At 34.9% G+C, this 17,528-nt stretch overlaps 1 protein-coding gene and 1 long non-coding RNA gene across 13 annotated transcripts in view; one reads left to right on the top strand and one right to left on the bottom strand.

The window, feature by feature from the left end:
• Window positions 1-17,528, bottom strand: part of LOC309866914 — a 135,428-nt gene that overhangs the window by 80,456 nt on the left and 37,444 nt on the right. The window lies entirely within an intron of this gene.
• LRRC9 (leucine rich repeat containing 9) overlaps window positions 1-17,528 on the top strand; it is a 115,251-nt gene that overhangs the window by 84,627 nt on the left and 13,096 nt on the right. For 5 of the 7 annotated variants that reach the window (XR_014312864.1, XM_082734955.1, XM_082734957.1 and 2 more), the window contains 4 exons: window positions 441-580; window positions 3,693-3,829; window positions 8,599-8,816; window positions 13,595-13,663. Coding sequence is in view for 5 of the 7 variants with exons in the window: in XM_082734955.1 (XP_082591081.1) it covers window positions 441-580; window positions 3,693-3,829; window positions 8,599-8,816; window positions 13,595-13,663 (564 nt within the window). In the remaining 2 variants the exon portion in view is untranslated. Of the gene's footprint in view, window positions 1-440; window positions 581-3,692; window positions 3,830-8,598; window positions 8,817-11,728; window positions 11,836-13,594; window positions 13,664-17,528 lie in introns of those variants that run through there. The other 2 variants (XM_082734958.1, XR_014312863.1) reach the window with 2 other exon arrangements.

The following is a 17,528-nucleotide window of genomic DNA, read 5'->3' as shown; positions in this document are numbered from 1 at the left end:
GGGATCATGACCTGAGCCGAAGGCAGCCGCTTAACCAACTGAGCCACCCAGGTGTCCCTCAAAGGCCTTTTAAACATAGGCAAATGGTGATCTCTCCAACTAAACAGTTATTTCATTCATATCAGGCTTGAAGAAGTTAGGAAAATAGATGGAGACTGTTGAGCAGCTTTCTAGGGTCTCCATTATTTTGTTTGAAATCTTGTTATTTCCCAGCAAGTCAGATTATAAAAAACACATTCAAAGCCTAAGACCAAACCTTTTGGGATATAGAAATTTATGTCATTTTAACATTGATATATTCTTAAAGTATGTTGTATAGATCAAGTTTTATTTATACTATCTTAACAATTTTTAGGATGTTGATAATCTCAAACCAAAAATATATATATACAGCAGTTTTCATATTTAAATATCTGATGAATAAGGTGTTCTTTCTATAGGTCTTATGCCTCAATTATAATCATATTGAATCCATCGTGCCCAGAGTAAAACCTCAGACTCATTTGACCAACAGACAGCTACTCTACCAGAAAGTGCCTTCAAGTGGCTACGGACAACAAGGAACTTCAAAAATAAACAGGTTACTATTTTTTTTTCACAATTACAAAAATATTTGATTGGGAGTTTAAAAAGCAGTTAGTTTCATTAGCGATAGTGGTAGTATACATTTCTCTTTCATACTTATTTAATAGCTACATGCCAAAAATAAATGTCACAAATGAAAAGATACTCAAAATAGTCCTGTCATTGCTTTTCTCCTGCTTCCTCCATTTCATATGTATGTTGTAAAGAAAATGAGATCTTGTATGTTTAATTTTTTTTAATTAAGATGCAATTCACATATAGTAATCTCACCCTGTATGTGTATGATTCAGTGATTATTTTAGGATACACACAAAGTTATCCTATCTTAAAGTGTTTTCATCACCTCACTAAAGAACTCCTTACCCAGTAGCATGGACTTAGGTTTCTTTTAACATTTATTTTGTTTGTGTTCCTAAATTATTTATCTAGTTATTTAATGCCCCAGCACCAATGGAAAAGATACTTTATAAAGAAAATGAGGACATACCTCCCACCTTCCAACACATTTTTGGTGGAACACAAAGAGATATACATTATCTCCAACACATGATAATTTTATTCCAGTTATCCCAGGGAAGAGTTGTGTTTTCATCCACCTTTCCCAAAGTATAACTTATGTATAATAAAATTCGCCAATTTAAGTGTACAGTTTAATGAATTCTGACAAATGTATTCAGTTATATAACCATTACTACAATCAAGGTACAGACCATTCCCATCCCAAAAACCTACCTTACATCTAATGTAGTCCCCTCCCCCACACCCTGACCCCTAGAAACAACCACTGAGTTGGTTTCTATCACTGTCATTTTGTCCTGTTCTAGAATTTCTTATGATTGCAATCATATAGTAAGGAGTCTTTTGTGTCTGGCTTCTTTCATTCAGCATAATTTTTTTGAGATTCATCTATGTTGTTGCAAGTGTCAGTAATTCATTTTATTTTACTGCTGAGTAGTATACCATTATAGATTATGTGACAAATTATTTATCTACTTATTGTTGATGAGCATTTGGGTTGTTTCTAGTTTGAGGCTAGTTTGATTAAAGCTACTCTATTTCATTTATACATATCCTTTACATTGGGACTATTAATATTTTGCAACCGCTTTACTGAAGTATAGTTTACACACCATATTTACTCATTTTAGGTATATAATTTTCCCCAAATTTATAGCTGTACAACTATTACCACAATACACTTTTAGAACATTTTTGCCACACATCAAAAAGATCTGTCATGTCCATCTGTGGTCAGTTCCCTTTTCCAGCTCTAGTTCCCAAGAAACCACTAATACACTTTCCACAGAGTTGTGTTTTCTATACATTTCCTATGAAGAGAATCACATAGTATGTGGTCTTTTGTATCTGACTTCTTACATTTGGCATAATGTTTCTGAGGTTCATCTATGTTACAGCATCTTTTAGTGATTCATTCCTTTCTATTGCTGAATATGTTAGGTACTCTGTTGGATGGATATGCCACATTCACATTTATCCCTTCACCAGCTGATGGACATCTGGATTGCTTCCACATTGGGGCTAGAATTGAAAATGCTTCTATAAACATTTGTGTAGACGTATTTGCAAGCACTTGTGTTTTCATTTCTGTTGGGTAGAAACCTAGGAGTGAAATTCTGGGTCATATGGTATTTTCATGTTTAACTTTTTAAGAAACTACCAAACTGTTTTTCAAAGTGGTTGTACCATTCTACATTATTAGTAAGAGTTTATGAGGATTCTAATTTCTCCCCATCCTCATCAATACTTACTGTTTATATTTTTTATTACAACCATTCTAGTGGATTTGAAGTGGTATCTCATGATTTATAAGCATTTTCTCTCAATAACTTATCTTTTCATTTTCTTAAATGCTGTCATTTAAAAGGAATTTTAATTTTTATTAAGTTTAATTTATCAACTTTTTCTCTTACAGATTGTGACTTTGGTGTTCTACCTAACAACTCTTTGCCTAACCTAACGTCACAAAGATTTTCTCATGTTTTATTCAAAAAGTTTTATGTTTTTTCTCTTACATTTAGGCTTAAGATCCATTCTGAGTTAATTTCTGTGTATATTATGAGGGAAAATGTCAGCTCTAAATTAATCTTTTTGCATGTGGATATCTATTTGTCCCAGCATCCTATCTTTTCCCTTGCTGAATTGCCTTGGTAACTTCACTGAAAATCAATTGATCACAAATGTAAAAGTTTATTCCTGGACTCTTAATTATATTATATTGATCTGTCTACCCTTTTGCCAGTACCAGATTAGTTTGATTACTGCCACTTAAAAGTTTTTAAATCAGAGATTATAAACCCTCCCAACTTTTTTTCTTTTTAATGATTATTTTGAATATTCTAAGTTCTTTACATTTCCTTTATAAATAAGGAAATTTTGGGGTGTGGGGGGAATCCTGCTGGGCTTTTGATGGAGACTGCATTGAATCAATTGATCAATTTGGGGAGAATTGTTATTTTATTAATACTGAATCCTCTATTCCATTAACTTACATAATTGTTTCTCCACTTACATAATCATTATTTTATCTCAGCAGTGTTTTATAGTTTTCTGTGTATATATTTTACACTATTTTTGTTAATTTTTCTCAAGCATTTTGTTCTTTTTTATACTATTGAGTAGATTTCTTACTTTCATTCTCAGTTTATTGATGGTGTGGAGACATTCAGCTAATTTTTATATATTAATCTTGCTGAAATCATTTTTAGTGAAGTAAGTTTTTCGGTGAATTCCTTAGGATTTTTTAAAATACAAAACAATGTCATCTGAAAATAAAGATCATTTTACTCATTCTTTTCCAATCTGGATGCTCTTTTTTTCTTTTTCTAGAATGATTGTGCTGGCACTTGCCTTTCATTTCAAACAGCTCTTTCTGTACTTTGTTCTTTACCACATAAAAATGTTTTTAAAGACTAAAAAGTGATTATTATATATAAAGTACAAAAAAGATAACATTATAGTTAAATCCTGGTTTGCTAGTAAATTATTTTTTTTAAACTTCAACTTGTAGTAAGTAAATAATCAGAATTTTTATGATACAGCTCATTTGAAATTAAATTTATGGGCTTGAACTTATGTGTATGTTTCAGAGATACAATGAGCAGTGAAAATTTGCCTCCAATAATGCACAGTTTAGAAGTGCTTCATTTGGGCTACAATGGAATTTGTAATTTAATTCAGCTACAGCTTAACAGACTAAGAAATTTAAAATTCCTCTTTCTACAGGGTGAGTAGCAACACTGTCAATGTGTAAGTCTTTATTATTATTTTTTTGACAATTTTTTATTAATTATTTTTTTAAACATATAATGTATTATTTGCCCCAGCAGTACACGTCTGTGAATCATCAGGCTTACACATTTCACAGCACTCACCATATCACAAACCCTCCCCAATGTCCATAACTCAACCACCTCTCCATGCCCCTTCCCCAAGCAATCCTCAGTTTGTTTTGTGAGAGTAAGTGTTTCTTATGGTTTGTCTCCCTCCTGATGCCATCTTGTTTCATTTTTTCCTTCCCTATCCACCAAACCCCCCGCCCTGCCTCTCAAATTCCTCATATCAGAGAGATCATATGATAATTGTCTTTCTCTGATTGTCTTTATTATTAAAAGTTGATTTATAATACTATTTTAATAAGCAAGTATCAGCATTAACATTTATTTAAAACAGAAAATATTTTAGTAATAACAAATGGGTTATTTACATAAATAATGTAAATTATTGGGTTATTTACATAAATAATATAAATGCAATATTCTAGGGCTACAGAATATTTTATTTCTAGCCCTAGAAAATGCAGTGGTCTGGGGTTATATATGGTATTATATCATAATTTACTTTACATTATGTTAATTTAAAAAGCCTATAGAAGATAGCAAGTCAGTAATTCACAAGTACTTATGAAACCCAGAATTGGGCTAAGTACTAAGAAATACACAGAAACCCTATATTTTTGTAATTACATATAGTTGAGGTCCTTGTTCTAAAGTAGTTTAAAATCTACTGTGAAGATAATACTGAAAGAAAGACAAATTAGTTCTGAGTAACTATTTGTTACTAACTTAAGTGCAATAGAAGTTTAGAGAAAAGAGAAATTGAAACACTAAAGGACTTTTTGAATGACTGATAAAATTTAGATTGAGGGTGAGCATGACCCCAAGAGTTCTGCAAGTAGTGGGGAAAGAGTCACAAGAGTATGACTATGGTGTCTATTGGCCAACATTTTAAAAGGGACCAACCTGATAAAAATAGAGTGTGCACATCTCTGAGAGAGTTACAGAGCCTCTACACATGATCAGTTGGATGTAGAATGCTCATTTTGCAATTGAAAATGGGTAGGAATTGTAAATCTTTAGAAAAGTGGAAGGGGAAAAAACAATTTGGAACATTAGTCTAACAATAATTATTTAATGACATAGAAGAAAGGTGGGAAGACCCATCATTGAGACATATAGGGAGATATTTGTATAGTTTATCTGAGTATGATAACTTTTTTCTGAAAGACGGGCTTTTCTAGATCATATTTTTTAAAAATTTAATGCATCTTTTTGCCTATCAAATGTGCTGTGAGTTGCCTCAAAAACACAAGAGATTAAGCCTTAAAAGAACAAGAAATTAAGCACAACAATTGCAGACCTTTTAAAAGATATGTGACATACCAAAAAAAAGCAGACAAGCTAGCCCTGGACAGTCTATTTAAATATAATAACCAAAAAGGGGTGTGTTCTCTTGCCGTGGCTAGCGTGGCAAATCAGAATGGAGCTGTTTCACGCAGGGAATGAGGCAGTTGACTCTGACGATTATAACTATCATTTACTGAGTCATTTGGCAAGTATTTGTCTACAAGGATGATCTCATTCAACCTTCACAGCAACTCAACATGCTAAATAATTTTATACGCATTTTACAAAAAATGAAATTAAATCTCAGTAGCTTTAAATAATTTGCCTAAGTTTGCACTAGTGAATGGTATAGTGCAGAGTCAAACACAGCTCTGTGTGACTTCAAAGCACATGCATTTTCTATACAACAAATGACAGAAAGGGTCTGGGCTAGAGTGGTGTAAGTGGGAAGGGTGAGTAAAAGGTGACTCCAAACTGCATTTAATTTTTTCCTCAAGGATTTTATTTACTTATTTGACAGTGGGAGAGAGAACGCACACACAAGCAGGGGTAGGGGGACAGCAGAGGGAGAGGGAGAAGCAGGCTCCCCACTGAGTAGGGGGCCCAGTGTGGGGCTGGATCCCAGTACCCCGGGATCATGACCTTGCCAAGAAAGATGCTTAACCAATGGAGCCACCCAAATGATGGGAAGAATGAGACCTTTAAAAAAATGTTTGATTTTTTTCAAGAAAACTGGATTCAACGAAAAGAAGACCACCTACGGTAACTGAAGTGGATCAGATTTGGAAATGTGGGAAGAGAAAAACTCAAAGTGAAAACAATGTAGAGGGAAGTGGTTGGATAGGCAGTAAAGAGAGCAGACAGAGAGGTTGCATACTCAAGGCGCTTGTCCCTAAAAAAGAAGGTAAGAAGTCAGAACGTGGCTAGGTTATGAACATATTTGGAGGTTTATAAATAAGTGATTTAGGTTAAAGACTAAACAGGAAGAAACAATTCTGAGATCTAAAGGGGCAAGAAGGAAAAAGCTGTAGGAAAGAAGACAAATGTAAGCAGTGATGAGGCCATGCCAGGGTCCAGGAGAGAGAGCTTATGAACCTACATTTCATCTACTGTGTTATATTAGCAAGAAGATGGGGAAAAGTGGGGGCTTTGGGGAATGGCAGAGTGAGGCTGTAGGGACAAGTTAGAATCTTAGGGATTAGGGGTCAAATTTATCTAGAATTTAACTCTTTAGTTAAGTAAGTAAGAGTTTTTCAAACAATGGTAAACACTTGTAGTTAAAGAAATGTAGGGGGTGGCTGGTTGGCTCAGTCAGTTAAGCATCTGCCTTGGGCCTAGGTCATGATCCCAGGGTCCTGGGATCAAGCCCCATATGGGGCTCCCTGCCCAGTGAGGAGCCTGCTTCTCCCTCTCCTGCTCCCCATGCTAGACTGCTCTCACTTTCTCTGCCAAATAAACAAAATCTGAAAGGAAGGAAGGAAGGAAGGAAGAGGAGAAGGAAGAAAAAAAAGATGTAAGAGTCCCGAAATCACATTCAACATAGTTGTTTTGGAGTTTTCTTTCTTAAATATAATAAGTAATATAAATTTATAATAAATAAATAATAAGTTTAATGAACATTCTTAAATGAGTAGCAGCCGAAAATATGGTATGGCAGACAATATTCAGCACTTGAAACTATTATGTATGATTTTTATACGACTGGCTTTAACATATTAAAACTGATAGTTTAAGCACATAATTTCATGAAAGTAATATATTAACATAACTGAGACACTTTTCTCAGTCTGACTTGAAAAAACTCTTTTCATTTATAAGCACTGCACTGGTAAAGTTTGAAAGTCTATGATTTATTTATGTGAACAACTTTATTGAAGGTTGTGATGTTTAAACTTCTCCATAAGAACAGAACAAAATAAGTTAAATTTACTACAGTTTACCAATTCTGAGATATCTGCTGCTTATTTTTTTTAAACATACCTGAAATCTGGCTATGTATTAATTGATAGCATGTCATAGTTTACCTAACCAATTGTTTTTCTTTCTTAGTATACATAGAATACTGACATAGCTTAACAATTGTTGTAGTCTTAAATTCGATGAAATATGTTACATTTCAAGGAAACGAATTTCAAGATCACAGGATCACACATTCCGTCATATATTAGTTTGCTAGGGCTGCCATAATAAAGTACCACCAGTTGGATGGCTCAAACAACATATGTATTTCCTCATAGTTCTAGAGACTAGAAGGCCAAGATCAAGATGTCAGCAGGGTTGGTTCTGAGGCCCTCTCTTTTTGGTTTATTAGATGGCCTCTGTGTCTTCAGATGATCTTCCCTCTACATGTTACCTGTGTCCTAATATCTTCTTATAAGGACACCAGTCATATTGGATTAGAGCTCACCCCCAAAGACCTCAGTTAACCATAGCTACCTCTTTAAAGACCCTGTCCCCAAATACAGCCACATTCTGAGGTACTAGGGGTTAAGACTTCAACATATGAATTGGGGGGAGGGGAGCAATCACAATTCAGCCCATAACAAACAAGAAGGATGAATAGTCAATGAAATACAGTATGGTATAGTAGAAGCAACACTAAGCTTAAAATGTAAAGGTCTAGGTTAGGCCTGGTGTTGCCACTTTTATATCTTTGTGCAAGTAACTTAAATTAACTCAGTTTTCTGATTATTAAAAATGATAACATTTTCCCTGTCCTATCTTGAGACTCTAGTAGAAAACACATATAAAAGAATTTTGCCAACTCAAGGGTCCTCTTCTTATTAATTATCATTATCATTAATACTTACAAAGCTATTGATTGCTACAGTAGAGAGAAATCATAGGATATAAAGGATTGAGATTTCAAAGAATGTAATGAATGCTTAATTCATTTTTAATTTTTTAATGATTGTGCAAAAATATGTTGAGAAATAAATAATAGCACAATTAAGGTATATTCTTCCAACTTAAAACACAATTCATTTATATTAATAAATATTTAAAGGTACCTATTTAAATACCTATTAAAATAATCAATATACTTAAGTATATCTTCTGCAGCACTTTTATACATCTACTTTTGTCAGTATCAACAATTTCAGCCCTCCATTACTGAACTGATAGATTGGATCAATTACATACATTGTATACATTACATCTTGGTCTTTCAAACATAAAGGAGAAATTTCACCAAATATTATTTGATGATGAGGGTACTTTCCTATAAATACATTTTTATTTCTCCTTGAAAATATGTTCTTTTTAATATTTTACTATTTAAAAAATCATTTTATAAAAAATATTTCAGTAAGATAGGTATTCAGAAGGTTTGGGCTCACCTGACCTATCATGACTTATGTTTCTCCAGGGAATGAAATCAGTCAAATTGAAGGGCTTGACAATTTAGCAGTCCTTCAGGAATTGGTAGTGGACCATAACCGCATCAGAGCATTTAATGATAGTGCCTTTGCCAAACCAAGCTCTCTGTTGGCACTTCACCTGGAGGAAAATAGACTACGAGAGCTGAGCAAATTACAACCTTTGGTAAAACTAGAGAAACTCTTCCTAGGATATAATAAAATCCAGGTAACATTATTTGTTTGTTATGAGATTTACAAGACTTAACTCCTCTGAACATAAAGTTTCCAAACACACCAATGAAAACTTTGCTAGCACGTTAACTTATTTATATGCCATGTGAATACTCTGTGAAGCAGGAGCATATAAATAGTCTGTGATGCGAAGATGTCCACTGTGTTCTAGACTTTTTAAACCAACCAACCCACATGCATCCACCTGCTAAAAAAAAGTTAGCACTAAATGTTCTAAGCTCTTCTCAGCAGTCTTCTCTAAGAGATCTCTTGTTCTGGACTGCTCTCAGCCCAAGATATTTCTTTCTTTTTTTTTTTAATTTTTAAATTTTTTAAAATTTCTTTTCAGTGTACCAGAATACATTGTTTATGCCCAAGATATTTCTGTATCTCATTCCCAGATTTCCTCTGGCTCTTTTTTTTTTTAAGGTTTTTTTTTTTAAATATTTTATTTATTTATTTGACAGAGATCACAAGGCAGAGAGGTAGGCAGAGAGCGAGGAGGAAGCAGGCTCCCTGCTGAGCAGAGAGTCCGATGCAGGGCTCAATCCCAGGACCCTGAGACCATGACCTGAGCCAAAAGCAGAGTTTTTTTTTTTTTTTTTAAGATTTTATTTATTTATTTGACAGAGATCACAAGCAGGCAGAGAGGCAGGCAGAGAGAGAGGAGGAAGCAGGCTCCCTGCTGAGCAGAGAGCCCGATGCGGGGTTCGATGCGGGGCTCGATGCGGGGCTCGATCCCAGGACCCTGGGATCATGACCTGAGCCAAAGGCAGCGGCTTAACCCACCGAGCCACCCAGGTGCCCCTCCTCTGGCTCTTTAAACTTGGCATTTGTACTTGGTCTGCCAGACATTTGAATAGGTTCTTTTTTTTTTTTTTTTTAAGGTTTTATTTATTTATTTGACAGAGAGTGAGAGATCACAAGTAGGCATAGAGGCAGGTAGAGAGAGAGAGGGAAGCAGGCTCCCTACCAAACAGAGAGCTCAATGCAGGGCTCAATCCCAGGACCCTGAGATCATGACCTGAGCTGAAGGCAGAGACTTAACCCACTGAGCTACCCGGGCCCCCTGAATCAGTTCTTGATAATGGACCTTGACTTGGCTTTAATATTCCAACTCTACCCACTCAGGGCTTCCCTTACTTTAGTTTTACCTGCTCGGAATTCACCCTATTTCCTTTAGGCACTGTCCCAACTGGGCCTGCCCAAACTCTCTCCTGACATAGTCTGCAGATAAGAGGATTGAAGGTATATATAACCTTACACAGCCCTAACACTTCTCTCAGTGTTTTGATGATGATCTGTTAGCCCTCCTCTTACCAATTTCACTACTCCTCACCACACCTCTAAGACAATCTCAAAGACAAAATGAAATGTGGACTTCCACCCAAGAGCAGGAACCAATTATATCTTGTCCACATTTGTATCAGAATCTAACTATGCAATCAGTATTGATTATATAGCTATGTAATCAAAATTGATTAAGCAATCAGTATTTGTGGCTCTACTTGCTAGAGTTCAGGAAGCCCCTTCTGGAGTGATATAAAAGCCTGTTCAAGGCTAGAAGGACATCATGAGGACTGTCCTACGCAGCAACTAGGAAATAGACATACAGAGAAAAATAGCATACAACTAATTTATCAAGATTCAAACAACTTTCATCTGAGAAAAGCCTTCCAAACTGGCAATGATTCTTACAAAGCTTTATCCAGAGATCTAAACTGGGAAAATTGTAATCCTATGGAAAATCTTTCCAGTGATAGTAACGAAGCTGACACAAAAGATTGTCATATCAGATTGAACATGCATAGAAGATCTTACTTAGTATCAAGTTTTACTAGAATTTCAAGGATACACAGGGTCTGGGACATTCCTGTGGCTTCTCAGGTCCTTTCTTTCTACATACTCTCTAGCTTAGATTAAAATATAAGATCTCCAAGTGAGATTTTGTGTGATTGATCTCATAGAACAAGGAAGTGCTTCACTTATGAAATGCCTCCCATTTTATACTTGAGCTTATGTGATATTTTATAGGGAGCCATGTCTGATAATTCTGTAGTTGTAGGTTTATTTACTAGAAGCACTCCTTAACCAGGGAGATCCTGCTAAAAGTAATTCATATATTAAGGACCTTTTTCCTAGTGAGTATCATTGGTCTATTTGACAGCACAGCTATTTGCCATCATAATTACAAAGAGATTAGACCAGGTAGCTTGCTCTTCCCAATTGTCCTTGCCCAACCTCCCTACCCTTCTAATCCACTAAAGGAAGAGAAGGAATGACAGATTCACTGTTGTAACAACTTACTCCCCAGTAACTTAAGCAAGATAATGCCTAGTTGAGGTTATTTTTTATAAAAGTTTAATACAGTTAATATACAACCTATATGATAAATCCTGGGAAATTATACATACATCATGGAATGAAGGGGTATTGATTATTTAATGATCACCCTCCATGGTTTATTTTTATCCTTGAAATAGTATTTTTCCTTGAATTTAGATTGACCATTATACCATCAAACTTATTCTAACAATATTATAGTACCTTAATATAACCATACATTTAATTGGAAAACATTAACTGAGAGGAGTAAGAAGTTGAATTGGAGATTCTGTTTAATTTTACTGAAAATAATATGTTCTTCAAAATTCTTAACTCTCTATTCAGATTTTCTTTTTGGAAGAGATTTTTTTCTCTTGATTCATACCAATTTGGGTAGGCTGACACCAGCATTACTTTCCACAAATGGGCAATCAGATTATAACACTTGGGTTGATAAAGACCTCTAGAATAGGAGGGGAAAGGCACAGAAAAATTAGGAAGATAATACTTCAAATGAAAATATATGCAGCCCTGCATTAACCTATTTTAAAATCTTTCATAAATGCATATCCTTGATAACAGATTCCAGTGTGAAGATTTTCACTTAGCCATCATGACCCATAATGTAGATTTGGGAAAACTGTTGCCTATAGTCCTGCCTTGGCAGATAGAATCCCAGAAACACAACTGAAAGGTGAGTTATTTAATTCAACTTTACAGTCCTATTTGATTCCTGTGTCTAAATGATTCCCCTATCTGGCATCAAACAACTGTGTCTACTTTCAAACAGCTTAGTAATCACCTGAGGCTGGAAAGGACTCCAGGAAATACTCCACTGCAATTTCTTGCCCTAAATGAAAGGCCCCAATCTAAGCCTAACTATTACCATGATTGCCATAAGTCTTATCCTGAAAATGGACTCGAAAGATAACAACTATTTGTGTGTTGGTTAATGTTTAGTGGCTTGCTCTTATAATGGTCCTAATAAATAGCATTTGCCAATTTCCATGGTATAATTTCTTCCACCATAGCCAATTTCAAGTTAAAACACCATCTCACAAAATTCCCGAAAATTTGCCATATTTAGCGGGTACAGAGTAAGTCCAACACTACATTGTGAAAAAAAAAAACCCTTATATTAAAAATGGGAAGTCATCAGCCCTCTTCCCCAATTATAAACATACTCATTTTTTGATGTCTCTTTATACCAGCATTATCCTCTACAAATTTAACACAGTTTCTCATATTAACATCTCCCATGAGAAACAAACATTTTAATTAGAAATACTTCACTAGTGAACACTGCCAAACTCTGTTTAATTTGAGGAAATAATTGAGAAAAGACTTTTCACACTTTTATACTTTCTAATCAGGCTTTGATTCCACAGACAGGAACCACCTGTGGGTCAAATGCATAAAGACAAGACAGATAATTGACTATCAGAGCTTTTCTAAAGTCCTCCATTATGACACCTCTAAGATCAAAATTGTAAAGATCAACCATTTTAATCAAATTCCACTTCCAAATGATCTCAAATATGTCTTAAGTTTTTTTTTATAGTTGCTAGCTGAACTGGCTATATCTACTTGTCATTCCAAATAAGAATAAGAGCATATCAATAACTTTATTTTATCACTATAAACTAGCAGCAAACTAAAGTTGGGCTTGTCACCTAAATTTTGTCAGAAATAGCATTTTTTAAAATAATTTTGCCAAAGTTAAAATGTATTTGCAAACTTTCATTCATGTTAAATAGGTAATAATAAATAACTACCCAGTAGTGAAGACAAATTATTCAACTAGAAAAATAGTTTTTCAACTATATATACTCCCAGAAAATGTATCAGGATGTAGTCCACTCAATATTACATATTCCTTTATGGTTAATGTTGTGTTTAAAATTATTTAGACTAGGAGTGCACGGGTAGCTCAGTCATTAAGCATCTGCCTTGGGCTCAGGTCGTGATCCCAGGGACCTGGGCCCACATCGGGCTCCCTGCTCAGCGGGAAGTCTGCTTCTCCCTCTCCCACTCCCCTTGCTTGTGTTCCCTCTCTCTCTCAAATAAATAAATAAAATAAAATTATTTATACTGGATTTATTATCTTTTTTCATACTTCTGGGTCAATCCTCTAGAGAATTAACCAAATAAAATCTTAGCCCTAGACCATAACTTTTCAGAGAAGAATTTGGTCTTTTCCTGCAAGTGCTACTATATGGCCTGTTTTCCCTGTTAGAATACCATCTTTACCAATCATGCATTTGGGATTAATAGTACATAGATTTGTCCTTAATCAAAAATACAGAATTTGTCACTCAAGCTCACTTTGGAGAATTCAATCATGAGCTAGCTGTAATCCAGCACTTACATACGACTACTTCAAAACAGTGTATATTTAAAAATATTAGATCTACCCAAATAGTAATTTATTGATTAACTTTTGAATAGGATATGGCAGAACTGGAAAAACTTGATGGTATCTCTTCTCTTAAAGAGCTTACAGTTTATGGCAATCCAGTGAGTATGTTACTTTTATAATTAATCAGTTAATTTAGTTTATAGTTGTATATAATCTATTTTTATATGTGGGAATTTATACATTTCCATATGTGTAGACAGTTATCCAAGCACAATTTATTGATTACTGTCCTCTTTCAACTGGTGAAAATATATAAGAGGATTTGTTACAGCATTCCACATTGTATTCATTGGACTATTGTCAATCCCTGTATCAATATCATACTGGTTAATTATTAAAGTTTTATATTAAGTTTTGGTGTCTGGTAGAGAAAGCACTTCTAATTTTCCTTCCATTCCTCCTCTTCTTTTCTCTCTTCACTGTCTCAGCTGTTCTTGGCCCTTTACAGCTGCTGTGAGTTTTAGGAAATTGAAGTTATGTGACAGTCTTGCTGTCACATAAAATTCCACATTTTATTTGGAATTGCATGGAATATGTAAATTAATTTTGGGAGAAACCTGCTATTTTTCCTGTTGGAGGTTTTGGAGGATCAAATGAGCAGCACCTTGACTCACCTAACATCTGAACAAATTGACAGATAAAACAGTGGCAGATGGAGAGGGGAAAATATTTTACTTAGCTTCATGAGAAAGCCAAAGAGGCCTGCTAACGGATCCCAGAAATAGCAATCATGATCACCCAGTAACAGGAAATACTTAACTGAATTCTTTCCACAGAGGAGGAGAGCTTCTGCAGGAGGAAGAAAGGGCATTCTGTAGCAATATGTTCCTTCCCAAGACAGGAGTTAAATATGCTCAGTTTAATCTTTACCAGTTTATCAGTGAAGTCACTCTGCTCCTAGTAGAGGAGTAGAGGGGCTGAGAGAGCCAGTAGTGCCACATCAGAGAGAGCGATTCAAACCAGGACATAACAATAAGCAGTCTCCCCTAATATATGTAGTATTGAGGTTCCCCTTCATAAGCATGAATATCCATCGCTACATTTAATCTGTGTTCTCCAATAAAATTTCTAGATTTCTCTTAAAGGTTTTAATAATCTTTGGTTTGATTTATTCCATTGTCTTAATAGCTATTTTATTTTTTTTATTAATTTTTTATTTTTTATAAACATATATTTTTATCCCCAGGGGTACAGGTCTGTGAATCACCAGGTTTACACACTTCACAGCACTCACCAAAGCACATACCCTCCCCAATGTCCATAATCCCACCCTTTAAACAACATTTGTTTACATGTTTCTAATTGTTTGTTGCTGAAGTATAGGAATTCTGATTTTTGCATGTTACTCTTTCTCCAGGAACTTTGCTGAACTCTCTTTTTAGTTCTAATGGACTGGAAATTTTGTTGGATTTTCTCTGTAGGCCATCATATTATCTGCAATAATGACTCATGTCTTTCCAATCCTTGTGTTTTTTATTTCCTTTAATTCTCTTAGTGTGTTGACTAGGACCTTTACTAAAGTGTTGAATAGAAGCACTGATAGCAGGTAACAGACTTCAAAAAACATTTTGAAATTGTTGGGACGCCTGGGTGGCTCAGTTGGTTAAGCAGCTGCCTTCGGCTAGGGTCATGATCCCAGCGTCCTGGGATCAAGTCCCACATCGGGCTCCTTGCTCAGCAGGGAGCCTGCTTCTCCCTCTGCCTCTGCCTGCCATTCTGTCTGCTGTGCTCGCTCTCTTCCCCCCCCCTCTCTGATAAATAAATAAAATCTTTAAAAAAAAAAAAAAAGAAATTGTCACTATTAAATATGAGTTTGCTATAGGTTATGGGTAGATAACCTTCAACATTTTAAAATAGTTCCTTTCTAATTCAGTTTACTACCTGTTTTTATCATAAAGTGGATATCAGTCATAGGATTTTGACTAATAATTTTGGCAATATAGTTTTCTCTTTAATCTGCTTTAGCGTTCAACCATCATTAATCCTACACTGAATACTATGTAGTCCTATTTTATACTTTATGCTATTCTTTTAAGTTCATCAAGGCTGATGTTGCCTCATAAAATAAATTGGGAGCTTTCTCTTGAGAGTCTATGAATTAGCTTATATAGGAAAAAACTCGTGTGTTCCTTGAAGGATAATTAGATCATTTTTTAAAGATTTTTTTAAAAAATTTGTTTGAGAGAGAGAGAGCACACACAAGCAGAAGGGAGAGGGAGAAGCAGAAAAACCCACTGAGCAGAGAGCCCAATGCAGAGCCCAGCAGAGCCCTGGGGTCATGACCTGAGTGGGAGGCAGATGCCACTGAGGCACTCAGGCACCTGGATAATTAAACCTTATCTCTAAAACAATCTGGGATCAATATTTCTTGAAAATAGATTTTAAACTACTTATTCAGATTATTTAATGGCTATAAATCTAATCATGTTTTCTATTTCTCCAAAAGTCAATATTGAGAAGTTAAACTTTTCTATAAATTTGTCCTTTTTTAATATAAATTTTTATATAAATTTAAAATTTATATGTATGTATACTATTTGTACATAAATACATATGTATTTATATGTGTGTATTACTATCATAATATGCTCATGAATTTTTTTTTAAATCTCCACTGTATTTGTGTTATTTTCATCTTTTTTTTTTAAAGATTTTATTTATTTATTTGACAGAGAGAGAGATCACAAGTAGGCAGAGAGGCAGGCAGAGAGTTGGGGGGGAAGCAGGCTTCCTGCTGAGCAGAGAGCCCGATGCGGGGCTGGATCCCAGGACCCCGGGATCACGACCTGAGCTGAAGGCAGAGGTTTAACACACTGAGCCACCCAGACGCCCTTTTTCATCTTTTTTATACCTAAATTTGTTGATTTTTGCTTTTCCCTTTTATGTTTGATAAGTCTTGCTAAAGCTTTGTCTATTGTATTAATCTCTTCAAAGAACCATATTTTGTTTTTTATCAAGTGGTTAATTTATTTGGTTTCTTTTTCAATAATTCCCCCCTTTATTATTTCCTTCTTTTAGTTTCTTGGAATTTACTTTTTTGACCTTTTTAACATTATTTATTCAACTATTTTTAGCATCGTAACTGATTCTTTGGTTTAGCTTTTATTTATTTAAGCTTTTATTTAAATTCCAGTTCACGAACATATAGTATAATAGTAGTTTCAGGTGTACAATATAGTGATTCAACATTTCCATGCATCACCTGGTACTCACTATAACAAGTGTACTCCTTCATCCCCATTGCCTATTTAACGAATCCTCCCAACCTCTTCCCTTCTGGTAATAACCATCAGTTTGTTCTTTTTAGTTAAGAACCTGTTTCTTGCTTTACTTCTCTCTCTCCTTTTTTTCCTTGCATGTTTGTTTTGCTTCTTAAATTCCACATATGAGTAAAATCATATGGTATTTGTCTTTCTTTGACTGACGTATTTCGCTTTGCATGAATCTGTCTAGCTCCATCCATGTCATTGAAAATGGCAAGATTTCTTTCTTTTTTACGACTAATATTCCATTGTGTATATATATGAATATGTAAATATTTATGTATATATACACACACATACTCTTTGTCCATTCATCAATCAGTGGACACTTGGGCTGTTTCCATAATTTGATGATTGTACCTAATCCTGCCATAAACATTAGGGTGCATGTATGCCTTTGAATTACTGCTTTTGTATTCTTTAGGTAAATACCTAGTAGTGTGATTGCTGGATCATAGGATAGTTCTAATTTTAACTTTTTGAGGCCTCTCCATACCACTGTTTTCTAGAGTAGCTGCACAAATTTGCATTCCCACCCACAATGCAAGAGGATTCCCTTTTCTCCCCATCCTCGCCAACACTTGTTGTTTCTTGTGTTGTTGATTTTAACCATTCTGACAGGTGTGAGGAGATATCTCAGTATGGTTTTGATTTGCATTTCCCTGATAATAAGTCATTTTGAGCATATTTTCATGTGTCT

The sequence above is a fragment of the Mustela nivalis genome (genome assembly GCF_964662115.1).
Source record: "Mustela nivalis genome assembly, chromosome: 6".
Taxonomy (NCBI): domain Eukaryota; kingdom Metazoa; phylum Chordata; class Mammalia; order Carnivora; family Mustelidae; genus Mustela; species Mustela nivalis.
The sequence above is the reverse complement of the archived record's forward strand: the minus strand, read 5'-3'. Positions and strand labels throughout refer to the sequence as shown.